Source organism: Ovis canadensis, chromosome 18 (genome assembly GCF_042477335.2).
Source record: "Ovis canadensis isolate MfBH-ARS-UI-01 breed Bighorn chromosome 18, ARS-UI_OviCan_v2, whole genome shotgun sequence".
Lineage (NCBI taxonomy): Eukaryota > Metazoa > Chordata > Mammalia > Artiodactyla > Bovidae > Ovis > Ovis canadensis.
The window spans coordinates 71,919,203-71,945,875 of NC_091262.1; the positions used below are offsets into that span (position 1 = coordinate 71,919,203).

Here is a 26,673-nt window from a genome sequence, read left to right on the forward strand (position 1 = left end):
AGGTAAACTGTGACTCTTGAGCACAGTGTTTGGGATGTTGCAGTTGCTCCCTCAGTCGGCACTTACTCCTAGTTAGGAATCCTGTCTCTACTGCTGCTGCTTCTGCTGCTGTTACTAGCTGTACGATTCTTAAGTGCTGGATAGTGCCTCATTATATATCACCTCATTTACTCCAAGCTACAGCTCTCTGAGGGGGGTACCATTACCCCCATTTCACAGAGGGGCAGACATCCTAAAATGGTGGAGTGGTTGTTCTTGCTAATCTAGTTTAGGGATAGGAATGTCACTTTCATTAAAGGGCAAGGGGGTGGGAGTGGGGGTTTCCCTGGTGGCCCAGTGGTAAAGAATCTGCCTGCAGTGCAGGAGATACGAGTTTGATCCCTGGTTCAGAAAGATCCCCTGGAGAAGGAAATGGCAACCCAGTCCAGTATTCTTGCCTGGTGAAGACACAGGAGCCTGGTGGGGCCATGGGGTCATGAGAGTTGGACACAACTGAGTGACTACACCACCACCACCACCACCACCAAGGAGGTGGGCAGATTTATTCTGCAAACCAAGGTGCCTTCTGTCTGAAAAGATATTTGGTCTCTAAGCGCCCTCCCACTGACTGAGTGAAGAGCAGACTATTTGAAGGTGATGAATCATGAGTTTGTATCTTGGAGACAGCTCCGCCAGCCTCGGATCGCTTGAACTGCATGTACTTTGGCTGTGCCCTTTCGAAGGCCAAAGTCACGCGGGGAGAGCTCCGTGGAGCGCCACAGCCCACTAGAGCGTAACGGTTCCCTGTTTGCTTCCTCTGCAGACCTCCGTGCTGCACATGTGCTCTCTTTTCCACGCATTTATCTTTGCCCAGCTCTGGACCGTATATTGTGAACAAAGTGCCGTAGCTACGAATGTCCAAAGTCAGAATGAATTCAGCTTCACAGCGATCCTGACAGCGCTAGAATTCTGGAGTAGGGTGACCCCCAGCATCCTTCAGCTGATGGCCCATAACAAAGTGGTGAGTTCACAGATGGGTTTCCCCTCTTGGATAGACTCTCAAAACATGTAAGCCACTCTTAGTCCTCACAATATGTGCTTTTTAAAGACCTCAGTTGTAATAATATGTAAATGGATTGGTGAATTTCTATGTGAAAAACAGGATATTCTACATGCATAATAATTTTGATGAAAAACAAAGCAAACAAGTAAATTCAGTTAAAACAGTGTTTTCTCTGCCTAGTGGCAAAGGAAACGTGTGTGAAACTTCTACCTTTACAAGGTGTCTTGTTCTATAAAGTCAGAGAGTTAGGAAGGGGTTTTATATTATTTTTGGATTCTAAGGCAGTCTGGGGAAACTGTGGTCAATTAAGAGCAGACTGACTGTATGTGTTAATTCCACTTAGAGCAAAAAATCTGAAAAGAGTTTCACCTTTTTGAGTTGCTCTCCAAGGACCTAGGCTCCTTAGTCTTCAAACCCAGTTGCATTTTAATGCAGATGGTTTACCTTGTTGGAAAAGATCTGAGGTATGGCTAGCATGGGTCCATGTCTTTGAACAAGCTTGGCTTAGTCCAGTAGAGTTAAGATTGGAAGGTGTATGGGAGGAATTTCCAAAGGAGCCCTCTAGTTCAGTTTGCTGCTTCGGAGGAGGATTCTCAGCTGGGAAGGCAGCATCCAGTGTCTTGGTTATGGGCACTTCATCAGTAGAATTCTTATCTGTGAAGGGCAAAGGGCCTGGAAGATCACCATAATGATGATCCCACTGTGCCCAGAAACCCAACAGTTCACTGTCCACAAAGGCATTCTGGAATAGTTTTTAATTGATTGAATAATTAGTCTCAGAAACATTATCTTTTAGCTATCATTGGAAAGGGGAATATCTTTTACTTTCAGTGAAGCACTTTCTTTAGAGAAGCAGATATTATTAAGCAGTTGTGTATGGAGGGAGGTGTTTTAATTCAGCTTAAAGGAAATTTATGTGAAAACCTTAGGGTATGCAAACAGTTCTGACCACCACATAGATAATTACGTTTATTAGATGGCAGAGTTTGGGACTGAAGAAGCACGTGGAGGTCAAGTTTTCTATTCTGTTCTTTTACAGACAATGAAACTGAGACCTTAAATTTAAACTAGAGATTCAGGGTTTCCTTCTATTGTCACTAGGGTTTTTTTGGTATCGTTAATATCTCTCCTCTAAATCTCTTTCAATATTCAAATGCAGGAAATGGATGTGTTACAGGTGAATCTTGTACAAGTCATGTTACAAATGAATTTGAATTAATTTTAAAGTCCAAAAATTTGGTTAAACCATATAAGCCAGTCTGGTAAAATCTCCCCTGGAGTGTTTAAAATCTAGCCATAGGGTTCTCGAATGAGGGATTATCATTTCTATTGTATTTTTGAACTGCTGTAAATATGGCTGCCTTGTTCCATGGAGAACAAAGCCTCAAACACAGATGGTGCAATAAATTAAACAACCTCTCCAAGTGGCGAAACTGTGGTGAAAGCATCAAGATGGAGAAAAGGACCTATGCCCAAGAGTTCTGCAATTGGAAATGAAGGAAGCAGAAGCCATTTATCCTCTGGTGTGAATCGCAGTGTGGTACAGATTAGTGAGGTCAATACCTGAATTCCGTTGGCAGCCTGAGTTAGGTGAGCAAGGCATGACAATTGCAAAACCTCTGCAGCTTATACAATCCAGTTTCTGGCTGAAGTTTTAGAGATGAATAAATACCATTCCTTGTGATCCTCTCTGGTTGTTGTGCAGAAAGTCCTCATGGGCACAGGGCATGGGTTTTTCTGTGGCTGCAGACTGGGAGTGGAATTGATTTTCATATTTGTTGTTTCAGATGGTAGAAATGGTGTGTCTCCATGTGATTAGTCTAATGGAGGCATTGCAAGAATGCAATTCGACAATTTTTGTCAAGGTAGGAAATTTTTATGATTTTTATAGACCTTTACTTGCTTCTAAAACTGTGAGATGAAAAATTGCTGTTCTTGTAAGCTGTCCAGTTTGTGATAATTTATTATAGAGCCCTAGGAAGCTAAGACCGTAACTCTGCTTCATTGAACTTCCCTTTTCAAATAAGATGCATGAGCAGTGGATTTTTAGGGAAAACTTGACTGTTACCAGAAGACTGCAAGGCAGTTGGTTCAGATGGAATAGACATGGCTCGTCTAGCTTAACAGTCAATAGCAAACGTCAACATTCTAAGAGAAACTATATGACTGACACTTGGGTGATCATACCTGATTTTAGTTTTTACAGCTTTATTAAAGTATAATTTATGGACTGAACAGTATACACATTTGAAACATACAATTTGTTATCTTTATATCACATATATGATGCCCATGAAACCGTCACCAAGGTCAAGGTAATGAATGTAGTCCTCACTCTCTAAAGTTTTCTCTTACACATTTATTAGTCTCTGTTCCGCCACTTCCTATGCCCGCACCTCCTCATCCCCAGGTACCTTCTAATCTGCTTTCTGTCATAATAGCTTAGTTTCATATTTTAGAATTTCATATAAATAGATTTATATAGTAGTTAAGCTTCTTTCTCCTTCTTTCATGCAGAATAATTATATTGCGATTAATCCATGTTACATGTATCAGTAGATTATTTATTTTACGTCTGAGTAGTATCCATTATATGGATATAACGCATTTCATTTATCCATTCATCAGTTAATGGACATCTGAGCTGTTTCCTAAAGTTTGAGGCTATTAAAAATAAAGCTTGCTCATGTACGTAAGTCTTTGTGTAGCCATAGGCTTTTGTGTGTGTTGGATAAATACTGAGGAGTTGAATTGCTGGGCCATATGATATGTGTATAACTTTTAAAGAAATTGGCAGACTGTTTTTCCAAAGTGATTGTACCCTGTTACATTCACACCAGCAGTATGTATCCAGTGCCTGTACATCTTCATCAACACTTAATGTAGTTAATCTTTAATTTTAGCCATTCTGAGAACTGTGTAGTGGTGTCTGATCATGGTTTTAAATTGCATTTTCCTATTGGCAAATTATCCTTGACATCTTTTTGTGTTCTTATTTGCTATCCATACATCTGCATGGTAAAATATCTTTTAAAATTATTTGCCCATTAAAAAAAAATCAAGTTGGTTTTTTTTTCTTATTATTGTTTGGATACAAGTCCTGTATCAGATATGTCATTTGGAATGATTTTTTTCTGTGTTTGTCTTTTCATTGTCTTCACAGTGACTTTTGAAGAGCAGAAGGTCCTAATTTTGATGAAGTACCATTTATCAAATTTTTCTTTTATTAATTATGCTTTTGGTGGTGTATTTAAGAAAACCTTTGCCTAATCAAAGACAGAGTTTTGTTTGTGTTTTCTTCTAGGTATTATATATGTTTTCTTCTAGGTGTAAGTTTGTATTTATGATCCATTTTGAGTTAACTTTTGTCTGTGTGTGGTTTGGATTGAGGTACTTTTTATGTTTGTAGATATCCAGTTATTTCAAGATTGTTAAAAATTCTATCCATTGAATTACATTAGCACTTTTGTCAAAAATCAATTGACCATTTATATGTATGGTTCTATTTCTGGATACTCAGTTCAGTTCTATTGATCTGTTTGTCCTTCTTTGACCACACTGTCCAGGTTACTATAGCTTTCTAATGTGCCTTGAAGTCATGTAGTGTTAGTCCTCTAAATATCTACATCTATTTCAAAGTTGTTTTGACTATTCTAGGTCTGTTGCATTTCTAGATACATTTTAAAATTAACTTGTCAATTATTACACAAAGCCTCCTGGGAATGTGGGTTGCATTGAATGTGTAGATCATTTGAAGGAGAATTGAGATATTAGCAATATTGAGTTTTCCAGTCTATGAACACAGTATATCACTCTATTTATGTCAGTATTGACTTTTCTCAGCAATATTTTATAATTTTACATATATGGACCTAGAGTATTTTGTTGAATTTATCCCTAAGTGTGTTATCCCTAGTAGTTCAGATGGTAAAGCATCTGCCTGCAATGCAGGAGACCTGGGTTCAATCCTTGGGTTGGGAAGATCCCCTGGAGAAGGAAATGGCAACCCACTCCAGTGTTCTTGCCTGGAGAATCCCATGCACAGAAGAGCCTGGTGAGCTACAATGCATGGGGTCACAAAGAGTCAGACACAAGTGTGTAATAGTTTTATAGTCTTATAAATAATGTTTTTTGCATTAAAATTTTTATTTTATTGTTACTATTTAGAAATATAACTGATTTATACCTTATATCCTACAACCTATTAAACTCATCTATTAGTTCCGATAAACTCATTTATTAGTTTTCTTGCAGCTTTCATCAGATTTTCTATTTAGACAATTATGTCATGTGCAAATAGAAGCAGTTTTCTTTTATTCTTTTGGATTTTTATTGTTTTAATTTCTTTTTCTTTTCTTTCTGCTCTGGCTAAATCCTCTAGTAAAAGTTGCAATAGAAGCCATGATAGTTGAAAACCTTGTCTTGTTCCTAATCTTAGGAAGAAAGCATTCATTAAATATAAATGTTAGCTGTTAGTTTTTCATAGATACCTTTGTCAGATTGAACAAATGTCTCTTCTCTTCCTAGCCTGCTAAGAACTTTTATCAGGAATAGATGTAGGCTTTGTCAAATGCTTTCTCTATGTTTATTGAGATGGTCAATAAATTTTTCTTTTTTGACTGTTTCAGGGATTGAGTTTTTGAATGTTAAACCAACCTTATATTCCTGGGGCAAACCATTTGGTCTTGATGTATTGTTCTCTTATATATTGCTGAATTCTATTTGCTAACTCTTTAAAATAATTTTTTGCACCAGTATTTATGAGGGATACTGGACTGTAATTTTCTTTCCTTGTAATAACTATATTCTGATTTTAGTATCAGGGTAATGATGACCTTATAGCATAAATTGGAAAGTATTCCTTTTCTGTTTTCTGGAAAAGTTTGTATAGGTTTGGTATTATTTTTTTCCCTTAAGTATTTGGCCATATTCACCAATGGAACTGCCTGGGCTTGGAATTGTCTTTGCAGGAGGGTGTTAAACTTCAATTTCTTTAACAGATATAGGGCTGTTTAAGTTATCTGCTTATTTGTGAGTGATCTTTGACAGTATGTACCTATCAAAGAATTCATCCATTTCATCACAATAGTTGATGTTATTGGCATGAACTTATTCAGAATATTCTCTTATTATACTTTTAATATTTGTAGGATCTGTTGTTATGCCACCTCTTTCATTTCTGGTAATGGTGATTTGTGATCTCACCTTTTTTTTTCTAGTTAGTCTGAATAAAGGTTCATCAGTTTTAGCTTTTGATTTAAAACAGTGACAACAGTAATCATCTTTTGGTTAGTTTTCACTGATATTCTCCATAGTTTTTGTTTCATGGATTTCTGTTTTTATAGCTTTAAATTTCACTTGCTCTTCTTTTTCTTATCTCTTAAGGTAGTAGTGGAATTCACTGATTTGAGGTTTTTATTCTTTAATAGCAAGAGATTACTGCTATGAATTTCCGTCTAACCACTGGTTCAACGACACCCTACACTTTGGTAGTGGTGTTCTCACTTTTGTTCAGTTCCAAATATTTTCTATCTTCCCTTTCGCTTTCTTTTTGAATCCATTGCTTATTTAGAAGTATATAATTTAGTTTTTAAATAATTAAGGCTTTTCTAGAGATTTTTTGTTCTGGAGTTTTTTAGTTTAATCACACTGTGGTCAGGGAACATAGCTTGTATAATTTGACTCATTTTAAGCTCTTCGAGGCTTGTTTTGTGGCCCAGGATATTGTCTATCTCAGTAGGTGCTTTGTGTTCACTAGAAAAGAATGTCTTCTGCTGCTGTTGAACAGTTTCTTTGCCAGTTGGTTCAAGCTTCTTGAGAGTGCTGTTCATTGTTTTGTTCCTGTCCTTTGTTCTTTTTCTATCTGCTTAGTCCATCAATTATTGAGAAAGGGGTATTGAAATATCTCCCTAATTTATCTTTTCAAATCTACCAGTTTTTGTTTCCCATATTACACAGCTATTATTAGGTGCATAAATGTTTAGGATTGTTTTATCTTAGTGAATTGAATTTATGAAATAGTTGCCTTTATCTTAGTAATATCTTTGGTAATAATAGAGGCCACTTTTCTTTTGATGAGTGTTAGGACAGTGTATTTTTTTCTATCCTTTAATCTATTTGTGTCTTTATAGTTAAAGTATGTTTCTTATAGGCCGCATAGGGTGTTGCACTTTTAAAAAACCTAATCTGACAATCTCTTTTAATTAGGTTTTTTTAAACCATCTTTACTTAATGTGTTCTGTGATATTATTTGGCTTAAAATATCTTATTTTTTTTCTATATTTCCCATGTGTTCTTTGTCCTTTATTCCCTCTTATTCTACCTTCTTTTTGACTGATTTTTTAGTGATTAAATTTTGGATATAACTTCCTCTTTTTGGTCTAGTTTCTTAAGGGGAAAGCTGAGGTCACTGATTTGAGTACCATTTTCTATCCAGTTGTCAGTGTTTAGTGCTCTAAGTCTCCTCCTAAGTACTGTGTTAGCTGCATTCCACTGAATTTTTATATATTCTCCTCTTCATTCAGTTCAAAATAATTTCTAATTTCCCTTTTGACATCTTTGATCCATGGGTTATTTCAGTGTGTTTTTCAGTTATCTTATTACTTATCTGTCTTAGTTGCTGTTGTTTTAGTGGTTGACTTAGAGTTAATAGTCTACATTTTTAACAACCCAATCTACCTTCAAATAATAGTGTGCCACTTCATATATATAATGAGGATGTGCAACAGTCCATTTTCAGTCTTTGTACTCTTATTATCACCCATTGTACTCCTACGTATGTTATAAAGCAAACCACAGTTGTTTGTTGCTTGAAACAGTTCCCTCTTAAAGCACTTTAAAATTTGTTTTATATTTATTTATATTTGCGATAATTGCCATATTTGTACTTTTCAGTTTTATTTATTCCTTTCTATAGAGTTAAACTTCCATCTTCCTTCTGCCCAAATGACTTTCTTTACTACTTCTTGTGTAGTTCTGCTGAAGCTTAATTCCTCCAACTTTTCTATATCTGAGGAAGTCTTTACTTTGCCTTCATTTTTGAAAGTATTTTCACTGGTTCTCGAGTTTAGGTTAAAGTTTTTTTCCCTAGTATTTTAAAGATGCTATTCATCTACTGTCTTCTTGCTTCCATTATTTCTGAAAAGAAATCTTTGTCATTCTTATATATTTTTTTCTATATATAATATGTCTTTTTTCTTGGGCTGCTTTTAAGATTTTTTTTTTATGCTTTACCATTGTTGCTAAGCAACTTGAAGATGATATGCCTTGGTGTAGCTTTCTTCATGTTTCTTGAGCTTGCGTTTGTTCAGTTTGAAAAAGTATCAGCTATTGTGTCTGTGAGATTTTCTTCTAAACCTCTATTCAACATGCTCAGTATTTCCTCTACCTTCTTGACTGTATTGGATATAGTTATAATAACTGTTTCAATGTCCTTATTTGCCAGTTCTGTTATCTGTGTCACTTGGGGGTCTTTTCCAGTTGCCTGAGTTTTATTCTCATTGTGGGACCAATTTCCCTGCTTCTTAGTAAGTCTGGTAATTTCTTATTGGATTCTTGACATTTCAAATTTGACTTCTGGGGTGCTATTTTTTATTTCTAAAAGTATTTTTTAAAATTCCTATAAGTATTCCTGAGTATATTCTATGATATAGTTAAATTACTTAGAAAGAGTTCTATCCCTTTGAGACTTGATGTTAAGCTTTGTTCAGTGGGATTGGGGCAGCAGTTTGTATAGCGTTACCATTTATTCACTGTTCAGGTAATATCCTTCTGAGTATTTGGTGTTCTAATGATTTGCAAGAACAGAAATCTAATGATTTCCATTTGCAAGTGGAAATCATTAGATTTCCACTCTAACTAGTGGAAACACAAACTATTGCTATGTGATTACCAGGGATTTTTCCCTCTAATCTTTTTAGGTTATTTTTCTTCAGCCTTGAATAGTTTTCTCACATGTGTATACTGGTCAGTATTCAGCTGAAGACTCAAGGGAAACCCTTCACAGATCTTCAGAGAATTCGTTTGTGTGCTCTCTCTCTCTCTTTCTCTCTCTCTCTCTGAACAGCTCTCTCCTTTCCATTGCTCTGCCTTACCAACTCTAGCTCCCTTGGCCTTCCTAGTCTCCGAGCTCCATGTTCTCACCTCAGGAAGACTGCCAGACTGCCTAGGTTCCCCCTCCCTGTGCTACTGCCTGAAAATACTTTCTAGGCAGTGAGTTAGGCTAATTGCAGGGCTCTCCTTGTTTGTCTGCTCTCCCTCAGTGATCACTATCCTGCATTGTTGACAATGTTTGAAAACCATTGTTTCATATCCTTCACCTGGAATTTTAATTTTGTTTTAGACAGGAGTGTAAATCTGGTCTTTGTTACTCCACCTTGGCTGAAAGAGGAAGTTACATGAGTAATTTTATTTTCAGGACTGGAACAAGCATGGAATGAAATGAATATAATCCAATTTATAATTCTATAATCCAGAATTAGAAATCTTCAATGTATCCCATAGCATAAACCAAGATAAGAGGAAGACTATTTCTTTATTTTGGTGAAAAACAATCTATTTTTTTAAAATGTCCTTTGGTTTTCCAGATATTGTTTCTGGAGAACAACAACAACAAAAAAAAAAACCCAACCGATTTTATTATAATATTACAGAGCCCAGAATAAATTATATCTAATTCTAACTGACAGCTTTGTAGGAGCCACTAGCAAAAGGGTACTGAAATGAATCTTATTCAATAAAGTCAATTAGCATTCCTGAAATAGGATGACTGCTGGGTTGTATAATGTTGTCCTTCACAATGAACTTTAACCTGATGCTTTCAGTCAGGCGATTCATAAATAACAGATCTGAAGGCACTGTGCAAGTATGTTTAGAATCTTATGGTCACATGTTACATCAATGGGGAAATAAGAGAGACACTTCTAAAATCAGCCTCAGTGTCTCCCTTGATTCCCTCATACAGACCCTTAGCCCCAGGGGCAGCCCTGAGAAAGACATCCACCCAGCAGCAGAGGACTCAGTGTACCCTGGTCCTTAGTCCCTCGGGATTCTTAGCAAGAGAGGTTAGTTCAGGTATTCCCCAAATATCAAGAGGTATGCGACCTTGCTTCCATATTAAATGGGTCAAAAGACAATAAAAGTCTATAGGCATTATGGCCCTCAGGGCTTGTTTTTGCCCTGCAGATATTAGGGAGGAGGCGGTTAGACATATTTATTCATGTTCAGGATGTCCACATGAGCCAGTCCTCTTATATGCCAGAGAGCACAGCCTTATCTGGCACCAACCTTTGTAATCCCACAATTTTATTATGAGGATTGAGGGCAGGGAGACAAGCAAGTGTGTTATTTTCTGAAAGTTTGATCACAGCTATCAGAAGTCCAATCATAACTTCTGGGACACACCATACTTCATTTCTAAACACAGTAGTTACATTACAGACAGAGACTTAAATGGCTGCAATTTAAACACTGTGTTAGGAATAAACATCAGTGAAGTCAAATTAGCAAGTTGTATGTATCTATAGAAGGTTGAAGGCTTCCCTGTGGCTCAGATGGTAAATAATCTGCCTGCAATGCGGGGGACCCAGGTTCAATCCCTGGATCAGGAAGATCCCTGGAGAAGGGAATGGCAGCCCACTCCAGTATTCTTGCCTGGAGAATCCCTTGGACAGAGAAGCCTGGCAGTCCATGGTGTTGTGAAGAGTTGGATATGATTGAGTGAGTGACATTCTGCTTTCATAGAAGGTTGAAAGCAGAAAAACAGCCAGATTCAGCCTTAGGAAAAGAAGCACAGAGGGGAAACATGATTTATCACTTCGCCAAGTTTATTTTTTAATGATTTGATGAATTAGATGACACTAGCAACTATAGCCACGACTAGTGAACAGAGGGGGCATTTAAATGCTATCCCCCATCCCAGCAGGCTCTCCTCTTGGTTCTCTTGATTTCTTCATTGCCTTGCTGTTCTCCACTTGGCCCAGGCTAACTTTTAACCTTGTCCTCAATACAAAGAGCAAACTAGTCCTCAGACCCTCACAGGTTGTCCCTGCGGACAGCATCCTTCTCCATCCCAGAAGCCACACAGGTCTTACCTGGACCATGGGGGCTGCCTTCACACTGGGCCCTGGGCTCCATTCTCCATGTCCTTCCTCTGGTCTCTAGACTGATCTCTAGACTGCTGCCACAGAGAGCTTGCTAGAGCACAGCTCTTCTCGTGGTGAATGAGGCTTTCTTCATCAGAAATTGTATTGAGTTTGAAATAAGATCCAAACCTCCTTATGTGGCATCCCAGATCATCTGTGGGTGGATGTTGAGAGGCCCCATCTTGCTCTTCTAAACGTCTTTTTCATGGCTATCTCCTAAGAACCTCATTCTTCAACGACTCATGAACCCCACTGCCTCCTCACCTCTTGGCATTCTCCTGCCTCTGGGCTTTGCTTCCCTCGCATCAGTTTGCTAGGCTGCTGGGTACTACAGATTGGATGAGTTAAGTAACAGAAATATACTGTCTCATGGTTTTGGAGACAAGAAGTTGTGAGATCAAGATGATGCCAGGGCTGATTCCTTCTGAGGCTATGAGGGAGCATCTGTCCCGGCCTCTCCCCTGCCTCCTGGGGATTCGCTAGCCATCTTTCCTTGGCTTGTAGATCTCTGCTTCCTCTTCACATGGCATTCTCCCTGTGTGTGTGTCTTTGTCCAGGTTTCCCCCTTTCTATAAGAATCCTAGGCATAATCAGAGAAGGAGAAATATTGTATGACATTCCTTATATGTGGAGACTTAAAAGAAATTATACAAATGAACTTACATCCAAAACAAAAAGAGACTCACAGATTTAGAGAATGAACTTATGGTTGCTCAGGGAATGGGTGGGACAGAGGGATAGTTAGGGTGTTTGGGATGGACATGTGCACACTGCTATATTTTAAATGGATAACCAACAGGTATCTATGGTAGAGCACAGGGAACTCTGCTCAGTGTTATGTGGCAGCCTCGATGGGAGGGGAGTTTAGGGGAGAATGAATGAATCTATGTATGGGTGAGTCCCTTTGCTGTTCACCTGAAACTATCACAACATTGTTAATTGGCTATGCCCAATACAAAATAAAAAGTTTAAAAAAATGAGATGTGTAAAAAAGAAGACTAGTCATACTGAATTAGTATTCACCCCTACTCCAGAATGACCTCATTTTAGCTCACAGCATCTTCAATGACCCCGTTTCCAAATAAGATCACACTGGAGGCTGTATGGGCTAAGACTACAACAGCTTCACAAGAGGACACAATTCAGTCCACATCAACTCTACTCTATTGGAGGAGGGTCAGAAGAAGCATGGGGTGGAATGATATGATGCATTTGAGCTCATTTCAAGATCTGAGCAGTGCTGAAATAAACTAGTATTTCCAAATTTATTAGATCATTGCCTTCCTTTCCCACTGAACTAGAGTTCTGTGGAACATGCTTTGGGAAACATTGTGTTCTGTCTCTGACTTCAGGATTTATGAAGCCACCAATGTTGACTTGTGTTCAGAAGAGCTGAAGTGTGGTGAGAGACCAAAGCAGAGGAGACTGGCTACTGGAGGCACTCGGGCGGGGCACCTGTGACCTCCTAGGAAGGGCCTCAGGGCAAATCAGAGACAGCGAAGGGGCACGGAGGGTACACCAGATGCCTGGGGTTTGAGAGTCTCACTCTCGGCCAGAGCAGGGGCCTACTGCTCGCCTGCCAAAGAACCAACACTGTTGAAACCCCTGCCCCAGCTCACCCTTGCTGTGTTTCACAAGTCACAGCCAGGCAACCTCAGGGCTTGTCTTTTTCTATCACTAAAGCATTTTAACTGCTTCTCAGTGATATTTTTTAATTTTGGAATATAATTGCTTTACAATGCTGTGTTAGTTTCTGCTGTATAATAAAGTGAATCAGCTATAAGTATCCATATATCCCCTCCCTCTTGAGCCTACTTCCCAACCCCCCCACCTCTAGGTCATCACAGAGCACCGAGCTGAGCTTTCTGTGCTATACAGCAGCTTAACACTAGCCATCTATTTTACACATGGTAGTGTATGGAAGGATTTCCCCGGTGGCACAGTAGTAAGAAATCCACCTGCCAAGCAGAGGACCACCCACGGTTCCATCCCTGGGGCGGGAAGATCCCCTGGAGAAGGAAACGGCAACCCACTCCAGTATTCTTGCCTAGGAAATCCCATGGACAGAGGAGCCTGGCAGAGGAGTCCATGATGTCACAAACAGTCAGACATGACTTAGCAACTGGGCACAAGTAAATGAAAACAGAAATGTAGATCCATGGAACCAGATAGAAAGCCCAGAGGGAAACCCACACACCTACGGTCACCTTATCTTTGACAAACGAGGCAGGAATATACAATGGCGTGAAGTAAGCCAGTGATATTTTCTTAACAACCACAGGCAGACAGCATCACCATGCTACTTGTAGACACAGTTCTAAAGATCCCATGGAGGAAATGCTATTTCAAGAAAGTGAGGATTTAATTAAATAAATATACATTTAATTTCCCATGCTTGGCAGCTTTCAAGAGACAATCAGCCATTTACTCTAAAGTGTGTGGTTCAGGCACTCAAGGGGCGCTTATTAACCTCCAAATGCCACCAGCTCAGCGGGATTTGGCCTCAGAGAGACAGTTGTCTGATAGCAGTAACTCTGCAGCTGGGGCCCACATCCTTTTGTGATGTTAAAGGGATTCTGAGCACTCACTCTGCCTCGCAGTAAGCACAGCTTATGTGGGAGAATGCAGAACAGTCATAACGGACCTTCTGTGTCTCTCCATACAGCTCATACCTATGTGGTTGCCAATGATTCAGTCAAATATCAAGGTAAGTCACCCCTGGGTGGCCTGGAAGCTCACTTCCCTCCATAGAGGCTCATTACATTCATAGGGCTCCACCATGTTCCACTCACTACCTGTTCGTGGTCCCTGGGGGCTAGTAATGCTGGAGACCCTGTGGACCAGGTAAGGGGCTATGTGGCCAAGGTGATGATGACAGCTGATAGCCTACTGCTTATTGCTGATGAAGGGAGAGGGGGCGGATCCCAGAGCTGGATGAGGCTCTGTTACTGACTAGATAGAATACAGCTGAGAAGCGACTCTGCCTTCAGAGGATACCCTTGGGATCTGGTCCCAGGCATGTCCAGTGCTATCTCCTGGCCGCCAAGTTTGACTTATGTGATGGGAAGAATTATATTAAGAAAAGATAGCACTAAGTGAATGATAGAATTGAACAAGAGGAGACTTTCCCACGCCTCTGCTGTTTTACATAAGAGGAAACACAGGATCAGCAAGAAGAGTAATTTGGACAGGGCTGCCAGCCAGGAAGCAGAAGACTGAATGTATTTCTCACTGCCAGGCCTCACCTTGAGTGACGCATTGTCACTGTGGGGCCAGACATACTCCCTGGCTGGGAATGTAGTTACTGGGGCCTAGCATTAAGATGGTGGTGCTAACGGCCCATTCCATCCAAACTGGGTCCTGTCTAACAGGCACTAGGAGTGTCACAGGAGAAGATGGAAGTCTTTTTGCTGGATCTCCTCTTAGAGTTGGGATGGGATGCTCATGGAAGCAAAGGAAATGACTTCAGGGGGCCCAGACCCCAAGGGAGAAATATAGCTGACAGCAGTAACCACAGGCTTTGAGTCCTGGTTCATGGCATTGCTGCTGTTGGTGGCCACTGGTAAGCCCAGTGGCTTTGCTGAAAACCTCATTGGAACACTAGCTTCTATTGTGAAAACTGCTTAGACTTCCACCCCGAGGCATTCTGCACTGCCCTCCTCTCTGTGTGGTGGTCATCTGTGGCAATATGACATGGCACAGAGTGCTGAGAGGAGGCCAACAGAACTTGATGAAAGGCTAGGAAAGAGAAGAAAAGCTTACAACCCAGCTCCTTCCAGTGCACCAACTTGAGAACAGAAAGACTATAATTGTGATTAAAATGTCCCAAGCACTTACTGTGCGCCAAGTTCTGTTCTGATCCCTGTTAACTCATTTATCCTTACAAAAACCCCATCAGGTGAGTGTTACGAGCCCTACTTTGTCCATGAGCAAATCCAAACACAGATCCTAAACTTCATTCCCTAAGTCGTTTGCAGAGGAGGAGCCAGGATTTGAATCCAGGGAGCCTGGGAGCAAAGCCTGAATGGCAGGTGCTCATAGTGAACAGCTCCTGGGGTCACGTCTAAGTGTCAGCCTGTATGCTGAGGTTGCAGGGCATGAGTCTAGATGGGAAAGGCATCATTTGGGTAGATTTGGGCCAGGTGGGCTCTACGGACATGGTACCAGCCCACATCCCTTGCCCTGAGCACTGCCGCGGTTGAGAGCCAGCCTTCTTCAGACCAGTCAGTCCCCATGCCACATGTAAGTTCCACCTGCAGAAGAAGTCCAGGCCAGCACTCCCTGGGCGGACAGGGAACCTTAGGAGGGAGGAAACTAAACTGCCCGTTCTTGCCCCTTTCTTGACAGCACTTATCCGCGGGACTCCAGCTTCGCCTCCAGGCCATTCAGAACAACGTGAACCACCACAGCCTCAGGACGCTGCCGGGCTCCGCCCAGAGCAGCGCCGGCCTGGCCGCCCTGCGGAAGTGGCTGCAGTGCACCCAGTTCAAAATGGCGCAGGTGGAGATCCAGTCCTCAGAAGCGGCCTCTCAGTTTTATCCTCTATGAGCGGACTCCACGGCTCCCAGTGTCAACACTCTGGTTTAGCAATAATGGGTTTCAAAACAAAACAATTCGATCCAAGCAGGTTGGGGAACATACTGGTACTGTACATTCTCTTTCTAGTTTAGTAAAAAGACGTGCAAAGGCCGGAGAGGGCCACAATGACGCTTTCTTGCTACACATTTCTGATGACTCCTTGGGCTATCTGATTAAGTGTTTCCTTACATTATTTTTTAAAAAACCAAATCATTTTTCTTTAACTAACTTCTATTTTTTTTAAGAAAAAAAAAAAATAGACTGGTGGGTACTCACAGAAAAGTTGTATAAGTCCCCCTGTTGCTATTTTTGATGATAGAGAATAAATAGGGTTTTTGAAACCTTTGTAGTGTTTTTTCTTAAAATCCACTCTTGGCAATGCAATAAAAAAAAAAGAAAAAAAAAAGAAAAAAAAAACCGTCACCATAAGCCAGTGACACTTGACTGAAGCTTTTTTGTCATTATCCTGGGAAAAGTGGCAGCTTGCAAGGACCATTACAAAGTGCACTTAGAAATTAGGTGGTTAAACTGTGCCAATTGTTTTCTTTGTTTTCTAATGTCATTTTCCAGGACTGTCCAGTACGTTTTGATTATTTTTAAAACTAGGTTTTTCAGCTCATTCGTTCTAGGCTGTACTTTCTTGTATGCTTTATGATGATCACTTTAGTTTTGTGAATAATAAATTTTATTCTTTTGTTAATACTTGTATACAATTCGATTTAAAACTCTGGACTGCATACTGGACCATACGACTCCCCACGCTGGCACAGAACACTGCACCTGGAGCTACATTTCATAAAACAGAATTTTAATAGTGTAAGAGCACCAAGATTTATTAGCACTTATACTTAGCGTCTGACTGTGCATTCACAAATGATATTTCTCTTCTCTATCCCTGTAATGCACTGACTAAAAGAAGACTTAATATACATTTAAGCTGTATATTGACATGCTATTAAATGCATTTTTTATTATCTTTGTGAGCCTGGGGTTTTTTAAAATCAGTTTATAGAGCTAGGGTTTAGTTCCTGACAACCATTTATTCTAAACTTTTAAAATGTGTAACTTCTCTTAACAGTAAGTACAATTTCAAAAGGAGAAGACTTTCTTTAACATCATTTGGTGAGAGGAATACCCAATTTATTTGAAGTCCCTTCCCTTGGAGGAACTTTGAGGGCTTGAAACTTTTTTTTTTACATTGGTTATGAAGAAGTTTCTCTTTTCTTCTGGGAAGTCTGATGTCTTAATGCTTCTTAGCGGGAAACAAGTCCTCAAATATCTAAGTATTTTGCAGGAGTTCTGGAAAGATAGGGTATTAGATCTCCATTCTTATGAAAACTTATGGGGAACAAATAGGTCCCTAGAATAAGTGTATGGAAATGATTATTCTTCATATTTTGCTAACGAACTCTTAGAAAAGGCCTTTTCGAGTCAGAATTCTCCTCTGTCCCAGTTGTGCTTGGTTATGCTTCTGTGCACATTATGTCTTGTATTATGAAAAGTCATGCATGTATTTATCTTATGTGTGAACTGTGACAGCTTTGAGGATGTGTCCTGTCTATATCCCTAGGGTTTGGCATGTAGTAAGTATTTAATTAATGTCTAGTGAATTGAATGGATTTGATTAAGCAGCAGGTCTTTCTTGAGCTACCCAGTGGGCTCAGCAAGGGCTAAATTGTGATTTTCTAATTTTTATGCAAGGATTCCTAGAGGGGGTTACAGAAACAGGCCAGAGCAGGAGGCCCTGGCTTCTTTCCCTGGGGTCTAGCTGACTTCCTGTCTGGGCTCAGCTGTAGACCCAGGTCTTTAGGAGTCCTGAGCCCACGCTGCCACAGGCAGCCAGGATCTTGGTGGCCCAGTCCTCCGAGTCATCCATGGCTACTTCTCCAACTCCATTTCCTTGAATGAACTGCCTTGATTTCCATTATATTTGCACCCCGCTATGAGGGCTGGGGATGACTGCTTAACTCAGCCCTCTTAACTGGGTCCCTTCTAATGCTTCCTGCTCTCCAGATCTATTTCCTTCACACCAGTTACAACCTGGTGACTTGGTCCCACTTTGGCAGGTCTCCTTCCTGGCCCCTCAGAACTGTGTGACTCACCCGAATACAGTCTCTGCTGGGCCCCTGCTGCTTCTCTGGCTGATAGAGACCAGGAAGTTTCTCTGGCTTACACTCCCTACTTCCCAATTCATTACCTAGAATCCCCATCTTGTTTTGTTATGTCATTGTATTGATCTCTCCAGCAAGTGAGGCTCAGGTAGTTGGAAGAAAAAAGCCAGGAAAAAAAGGACAGATGGAAGTTTAGCAGGATTGGGTCCTTACAAGGAGAAGGAGAAGCCGTTCACCTAGGTCAGGAGTCAGACAACCACAGCTCACACCTGTTTTTGTAAAAAATCTAATGAAACACAACCACACCAGCCATTTGCATATTGTCTATGGCTGTGTTTGTGCTAGTACAACAGCAGAACTGAAGGATTGTGACTGAGACTCTATGGTTCTGAAAGCCCAAAATATTTACCGTCTGACCCCTTTACAGAAAGTCTCCTGATCCCTGGCCTAGGTGAAGGCCACCGAGGAGCACTGAGTTGAACCCTTGCATGGGCGTATTTTCCCTAAAGCCTCAGGGTTTTTGAAATTGTATTATTAGTGTTTCCTCATCTGTGAAATGTGGACAATGACACATTCTACCTCATGGGGTTGTTGAGATGATGAAATAAAAGGATGCAAGGAGAGAGCTTAGAGCAATGCCTGGCACATGGTAAGCACTCAATGAAAAGTTATGTTATTGTTTTTTATTCTCATGTTAAAGCCTGGAGAAGTAAGCCTGCTTGTCCAAGGTCTTACCGCTAGTAAGAGGCAGAACTAGAACTTGACCCCAGGTTGCCAGACCTCAAGGATTGTGCTCTCAACCACTGCCCATATTGAGTCCTGCGACCCCACACTCCAGCCCAGGGTGACGCCTCTGACAGCAGCAGAGACGTCAGAGAGACTCCAATCCCAATTTGGCCAGTGCTGAATATTGGCTCGGAAAAGGGCCGGAAGTCGATTGTTTTCCTTCTCTCACTGAATCCTACTCATTCCAATGTGTGAGCAGCACACTCTGAGATTCCCAAGGGTGAAATGGGCCAGTATCTGCAAATGCATAGATTCTATGATTGTTTGCCGTGGGCATGCCTCTTACGAGTTGGGTGACCTTGGATGAGTTACTAAGCCCCTCTGTACCTCTGTTTTGCTTTATTTGTAAAATGGAGCCGTCTACCATGGAAAATGCAAATGAATGGAGGACTGAGGTGGTGGTTGGGAGACTGTACCAAACTCTATGGACCTCCAAGAAGACCTGTGCCACCTTATGAAGACCACACGAAGGGACAGCTCACAGCTGCAGGCTCATTTGGGTTTTCCTTCAGCCAGTCCCTCAGAATCTAAACCTACAAGACCCACAGGAGCTGAAATGCGCTCATTAACCAACGATGTCCAGTCTTCATTGTATGCCATCTTTACAACCGTGTCATTCTGCCTGCAATGGGATATTTTCAGCAACTCTCTTCCCCAAGAGTCTCATCTGAGGCCAAGGGATTGCAGCATCTTCATTTCCAAGCAACAACAGGCCAATCAGATTGGGTTGGCTTGGAGATGTGTTATGCACCAGACTCTTTCGTGAGCTTGGACTCAAGGGCTTCTGGCATTAATTGGACAATGTAGATCATTTAATATACCTCTTTAATAGAATTAATGTGCAAATATGTATTTGGGGCATATTGGGTGTTTTAACAGTAATGATCTTAAGGAGCATGAAGGGAGCAATTGGAACACAGTGAAATAGAACCAAACTATGTTTTTATGAGAGTTGAACCTTTTGGGAGAAAAAGGGTTACTAGAAAGAGGCTGGTCAGTCAGTTCCTTTCACTGACAGCAGTGAGCCTCTTGTGAAGGGAATTCCAGAGAAACCACAAAAGTTACCATTTATTGAGCATCAGCTAGGTCCTAAGCACTTCACATACATTATCTTTACTCCTCTTAGCCCTTTCCTCCCCATGAGATAGGTGTTGTTATTATTCTCAGTTTGCAGGTAAGGCAATGGAGGCCCAGAACTTAAATAAGTCACCCAAGTCATACTACATACATACTACCTAATCAAGTCATGCTACAGACACACTGCATACATCAAGTCATACTACTGCAGCTGGCAGTAGTCACAGAAGGACCAAAATGCCATCTGACTTCAAGTAAGAACTTCATTCAGCAAATGTTTTCTCTTTCCGCCTCCCCGCCCCCCACCCTTTTTATGGTTCTGGGCTCTTTTGGCTAAAATGTGCCAAGAGCATGGGGAATACAAATCTGAGGGCTTTTTCTGAGGCAGCTCAGTCTTGTTAGTGTCTCTGTTTATTATTAATCATCTATAATAAATTTCTATCAAGCCCGTGTCACTTCATCTGACAAGGCATTTTCTCCTTTACTTTGGGAATTCATTTGAAAGAATTGAAGCTCACAAATTAAGTCACAGTTTCCCACTTAATAGAATAGTTTTATGACAAAGAATAAAATTTTATGAATTACAGATTGTCATGATTAGATTAGGGGTCTGTTAAGCGTTTACTCAGCCCTATGGAGACGTGCCCCTAATTCAAATAATCATAGGGACCCTCTGTGAGGGCTTACTACATATTAGACAATTTAGATACAGTAATCTCATTTAGTCTCCTCTACAATGGCATAAGGCAGGCACTTCTATTATTACATATTACAGACGAGGAAACAGGTCTGGAGAGACAATATTTGTGGGAGTCACTCAGTAAAAGGGAGAGCAAAATTTGAAGCCAGATATATTTGCCTCCAAAAACGTGGCTCTTTCTGCTACAGAATCCTGGTGGGTAAGTGATAGGCAGATCCTTTGCTATTCGCCAGGTTAACCTAGAGCCATATAGACCAGAATTCACCAGCCTGCTGGTTAAACTTGGCCCACGGTATATTTTCTTCAATGAGCTTGAACTTGCATTTCTCCTTTTGGTTTGAACACTTCTAATAGAGCATGCAGGCTCTGCTTTTGTACTTTTCCCACTGCGGACCTCTGCCTCCCAAGCAGGAAGACCCCACAGCCTCTCAGCCAAAACCCGTAGCCTCTGGCTGGGGGCCTCACTCATTCATCTGCTCCACCCTGCAGGCCTGTGAGTTCCCTAGACTCTCTCATTTCATGGGGCTGGGATTGCCACAGTGTCACTCAGCAAGGCAGTGGCCAAGCAGGACTTGAGGCCATGCTTTCAGCCCCTCAGGGGCCCACCTCTCCCTAGCATCAGTGCCCCCACCTACGTGACTATGGCCTGCCACCCTGCCTCTACACACCCCCACCCATCAGTTTGACCTCATTTCAGGTCAGGGCTGGTCTCTCCAAGGTGAGCCCCCTGGCAGCAGCTCGTCTGGGGTGCGCGGAACATTGGCGGAAGGCACGGATTTGTTGGAACAAAGAACTGGCTTTTTAATCATGCAGTTCAGACAGGCCCCTGCCCGCCGGCCAGTGGAGAGGGAGCCTCCTGGGGCTGCCTGGCAGACGCCCTGATTTCCACTCCTTCAAGTGGCCACTTGGAAAAGAAAGGAACCAGCAAGTAATCAGGCATGAAGGAGGGAAACCCTCCAGGTGAGGACAATCCTGCTGCTCAGGTGGGGGTGCGGTGGGGATGATGGTGGGGGGAGGGCTCCAAAAGAGGCAGATCGGGCCAAGTTCAGACTGCAGGGTGTGTGCCCAGAGCCTTCAGCTCAGAGAGCTCACCGCCGTGCGGCTAAGGACTGGGGGCGGATGGTGGGGAACACAGGCTCTGCAGCCAGGTCAGTCAGGGATGTTCCCGACCACTGGCTCTCTGACCACCAGCGAGTCATTCCATCTCGCTAAAACTCCATTTCATCGGCTCAAAATGCAGATGGTAATGATGTATGTCAAGTACTTAGTACAGAGAGGGAATCATAGAACAGGAAGAAGTGCTAAACCTAAAGGCCAGGCTCCTAGGAATGCCAGGCTCTGGGCTAAGCAGCTGACACTCAGGCAGCCATTTCTTCCAATTGCAATGTCGTGTGACAGCTGGTGTTTTGCTGAAGTGAAATCACAGCTTGCAATGGGCATTTGGCTCCCTTCTTTGGGATGCGGCATTCCTACGCTGCTGGGTTGCATGTGTGACTCAAGGCTTCCCCACGTTTCTCTGTCTGAATGAGCAACTGGGGAATCCTCGCCCAGATGGTGCATTGCCTCATCATTTGGACTTCACATGGTGTGAACACATCCTTGTGTTTGTCAGAGGGATAATATTTTGAAAATAATAAATGGATATGTCTTTTGTTCTCCAGGAAACCGTGTTCCCCAGCCTAGCTCCGGGGCTGGCATGGGGTGGGAGGAGGTTCAGACCACACAGCTTGAGGGAACGAAGAGTCTGCCTCTTCTGGACCCTAGTGGACTGTTGGCCGAAGGCAAAGGGAGACAGATGTAACGCAGGGCTGAGAGGCCAGGTGGGCATGTCTGCAGCTTCCCTCTTTGGGGTGAGAATGGTGCACCCAGACAGAAATGTACCAGGGAGCCCATGACATGGTGGCACACAGCCTCCAGGAGAAGAGCCTGCAGCCCTGGGGTGGGGGGTTACTGTGAATAGAAGCCTGCACCCCGCCTCCAGCAGCCTCTCCCAGCTTGCCTGGGAGTGCAGATTCCAGAGTTCCAGTGGCTAGGCTGAGAGAGCAGGAAGATGGGCAGAGCTGTGGCTGGGAGAAGGAACCTGCTGCAGTGTGGACAGTGGCCACCCTCAGAGACCGGAAGGGCCCAGGCATAGCCCTGCAGTCACCTCTCCTGGAAGCAGCCCGGGCCAGCCACAAGACCTGCCAGGACCCCGAAGATACCACATGGTCTGAACCTGACTCTTCCTGTGACCACAGACTCCCACTCAGAACCCGCCTGGGTGCCTCCTGGAGGGGACTAGGCCTGAGGAGACAGTTCTCAGTCTGAGTACGTACACCAACGAGATAGAGTCATCCAAAAGAGACCAGTTAGACTGGAGGAGGCCCAAACACCAACAGTTAGCCAATTCAGGTTTTCCTGTTCCCTCAACTGCTCCCGTCCATATTCAATGAGATGGGGTCTCTGAACAGTTATGTGGAATAAAATGCTATATTCTCTTCTTGATGCTACGTGTACAGTGTTAAATGTGTAACCCATAACTAAATAATCATTTAATTAACTCTACAAATATGTCTGGTGCCAATCACTTCGGGAGTCTGGAGACTTGGCAATGACTAAGACCCTAAAGGGCTTCCCTGGTGGCTCAGCTGGTAAAGAATCCGCCTGCAATGCAGAAGACCTGGGTTCGATCTCTGGGTTGGGAAGATCCCCTGGAGAAGGGAAAGGCTACCCACTCCAGTATTCTGGCCTGGAGAATTCCATGGACTATATAGTCCATGGGGCTGCAAAGAGTCAAACATGACTGAGCGACTTTCATTTCCACTTTTCCACTTTAACTTTCAAGACCCAAAAGTAGAGTAGGCCCCTGTCCTCATACACCTTACTTTATATGGGAGAGGAAAGACAGGAGATGCATACACTTATCAACAAGTGTCCTTAGCTGGTGAAAAAAGTGAAAGTGAGAATCGCTCAGTCGTGTTCAACTCTTTGCGACCCCATGGACTATACAGTCCACGGAATTCTCCAGGCCACAGTACTGGAGTGGGTAGCCTGTCCCTTCTGCAGGGGATCTTCCCAATCCAGGGATCGAACCCAGGTCTCCCGTATTGCTGGCGGATTCTTTACCAACTGAGCTATTAGGGAAGCCCTTAGCTGGTGAGACGCACCTTATTAAAATTAAACTAAGGTGACATTTAAAGAGGACTAGGGGTGGTTGAAGAGAGCCACAGCTGATAATCAGAGAAAGAGTGGCTGCAAAGACCTCAAATGGCGAGGGGCTGGCATATATGAGTGGCTCAGAGAGGACAAGGTGACCAAGGGGAAGGAGAGTCTGGGAGAAAGGGTGACAGGGGTGTGGGTACAGGAGAAGCAGAGGCTTTTTGAGCCAGTGTAAGGAGTATGGCTTTTAAGTGTGAAAAATGTCAAGGGCAGGATTTTAACTCATGTATGATCTGATGTATGTTTTGTAAGGACCCTTCTGGCTTTTGTGGGAAGGATCCTAGGGGTGGCAGTGTAGAAGCAGAGCACCCAGGCAGGGGTTTTCTTTGTGGTCCAGGAGGGAAGTGATGGTGGCTTGGATGGGGGGTGATGGGGAGATAGATTAGGCAGACAGTTGCTGCTGCTGCTGCTGCTAAGTCGTTCAGTCGTGTCCGACTCTGTGCAACCCCAGAGACGGCAGTCCACCAGGCTTCCCCATCCCTGGGATTCTCCAGGCAAGAATACTGGAGTGAGTTTCCATTTCCTTCCCCAATGCATGAAAGTGAAAAGTGAAAGTGAAGTCTCTCAGTCGTGTCCGACTCTTAGCAACCCCATGGACTGTAGCCTACAAGGCTCCTCCATCCGTGGGATTTCCCAGGCAAGAGTACTGGAGTGGGGTGCCATTGCCTTCTCCGAGGCAGACAGTTAGGCAGACAGATTTAAGTGTTTTGGAGACCACGTTGATAGGACTTGCTGGCTTATTGTGTGCGTGCATGCGTGCTAAGTCACTTCAGTCACGTTTGACTCTTTGCAACCCTATGGACAGGGGCCCTCCAGGCTCCTCTGTCTGTGGGATGCTCCAGGCAAGAATCCTGGAGTGGGCTGCCGTTCCTTCTCCAGGGCGTCTTCCCGGCCCAGGGATCTAACCTGCATCTCTTACATCTCCTGTGTTGGCAGGTGGGTTCTTTACCCTTAGCGCCACCTGGGAAGACCTGTGGCTTATGGGCCACGGGCAGATGTTCATCCCTGAGAACATGTCCCATTTGAAAGGCAAGGAGGAATAAAGGCCGATTGTCAGGGTTTGGGCAGAGAAACAGTGGTGGTGGAAGAGGCCAGGTGTGGAGGTGAGGACGATGGGGTGAAGAGAGGTCATGGGCGAGAGTCAGGAATCCTTCTGGGCTTGACAAGATGCCCCAGGACAGCAAGTGTGCAGTCGGGTGCGCTCAGGTCTGGGGATGATGGGGGCATGGTATGCATTTGAGGGGAGGTGAAAGCAGACGGGATGAGCTCCCTGAGAGGGTGTGCCAGACAGACGAGAGGGATTCCGCTGAGAGGCCCGGCCGGGGGGAGGCAAGCCAGCCACAGCGCCTGGCCAACTTCTTTTCTCATCACCCTTGACAACTAAAATGGTGCTGTTTATCATCGCTGGGCAGTGAGCATGACTGTGGGCCTGAAATTTTATGTACTCATTCCTAGGACCCACACATGCTTATTCTACTTATTTTTAGTTTGACATAAAAATGATATAGAAAATTAAGTTCTCACAGAGAATGTATGAACCCCTGATAATATATCCCACTTGAAAGGCTGAGGGCAAAGCTCCAGGCAAAAAGTCAGTGGTGTGAAGCCAGCCCCCTGGAATTCCACAGGACAGGGGGCCCCTACTCGTCAGCCCTTCTCCTTGAGGACAGGTTCACAGCGGCCTCACTGGAGATGATCCATATGGTGGGCTCTGTTGTTACCACCCTCTGGACCCCTTGTCTTCCTGGGTAGACACTGGGCTGGTCTCACATCAAGGGGGCAGTGCCCTGTACTCTGACATCCCCTGACCTGCCTGCCCCCCATCAGAGCACCTCTTTCTTTGCAGGGAGGGGTGTGTGGGGTGCCTGACTCTGTTTAATAATTGGGTTATTTTCATGTATCGGTGAGTCTGAAAAGGAGGACATTTTTGAAAAAATTCAGGCGTGCCGGGAGGGGACAGGAAGAGCAGCAAACCAAATTTTGTGCTTGCTTCTGATTTCTAATGGTGGAGACAGCAAGTCACTTTGCTCTGGGAGGATTTCCTGACAGCCCCTCTTGGCTGGCAGGCAGTACACACTCACTACCTTTGAGAAGGGTGGCTTGTGCTTGCCTTGGCCAAAAGCAAAGGAGCATGCTTGCCCTCAGCAAGCTCCGAAGAGAAGAGGGATTAAGCCTGGACCCCCTCCCTTTTGGGGTTCACCGTTCTCTGTTGGCTCTAGATGGCCCTGGCTGTGGTTAGTCAATAGGAAACGACCCCCTACCCCCTGAGGAATACTCCTGGAAGAAATAAGGGTGTGGCATGAGTGCAGGAGCACTGGGCTGAGGTCAAAAGTCAAAGGCTTCTGTCAAGGGAATGACTGAATGAGCACCTTGCAGCCTCATCAGTGGTGAGCATGCCCACCAGACGGCTATAGGGTGAGAGCCCAGCGCAAGCTCATGGGGGCAGAGTTCTGCTTCCTGTCCCTGAGCAGCCATCCCGGGAAGACCCTCTTGATGCCAACCAGTCATCCACAGAGAGCCATCAAGCGTGAGGTCCACAGTCAGGCACTTGGGCTCCAAGGGCGCCTCGGGCCACTGCTCCCCACAGGGAGCACTGGAACGGGCCTGGCAGGGAGAAGCAGGCTACATGCTTCCGGCCACGGGGAGGCGGGAGGCCCCGGGTTGCCATTCACGTTGTTCTGGGAAGCCCTGCAGGCCCCTCTGTTTTCCAGGAGCCCTCACTACTCCCGGGGGGCCTAGTAAGGATGGCTCACCTTTGGTAGAGGGGCTTCCCAAGTCTGCGGCCCGCGTGACTGAGGCGAGACCTCCTTGAAGGGTGAGAGAGGAGGGGCCAACTGTGGATCAGGCCCATCTCTGGGTCCTTCTCTGGGGTTGAGGGCATCCTTAGAGTCCAGGTGCCAGTATTAAATGGCAGAAAGTGAAGCGGAACTAAAGAGTTTCTTGATGAGGGTAAATGAGGAGAGTGAAAAAACTGGCTTAAAACTCAACATTGAGAGAACGAAGATCATGGCATCCGGTCCCATCACTTCAAGCAGATAG

At 43.5% G+C, this 26,673-nt stretch overlaps 1 protein-coding gene across 3 annotated transcripts in view; it reads left to right on the forward strand.

The window, feature by feature from the left end:
* The window catches only part of UNC79 (unc-79 homolog, NALCN channel complex subunit), a 207,344-nt gene extending 191,241 nt beyond the window's left edge, over positions 1-16,103 (forward strand). For all 3 annotated transcript variants that reach the window (XM_069559340.1, XM_069559342.1, XM_069559341.1), the window contains 4 exons: positions 803-1,000; positions 2,830-2,907; positions 13,850-13,891; positions 15,532-16,103. In XM_069559340.1, the coding sequence (XP_069415441.1) occupies positions 803-1,000; positions 2,830-2,907; positions 13,850-13,891; positions 15,532-15,732 (519 nt within the window). In that variant the 3' untranslated portion in view covers positions 15,733-16,103. The remainder of the gene's footprint in view (positions 1-802; positions 1,001-2,829; positions 2,908-13,849; positions 13,892-15,531) is intronic.
* The last annotated feature ends 10,570 nt before the right edge of the window (positions 16,104-26,673 follow it).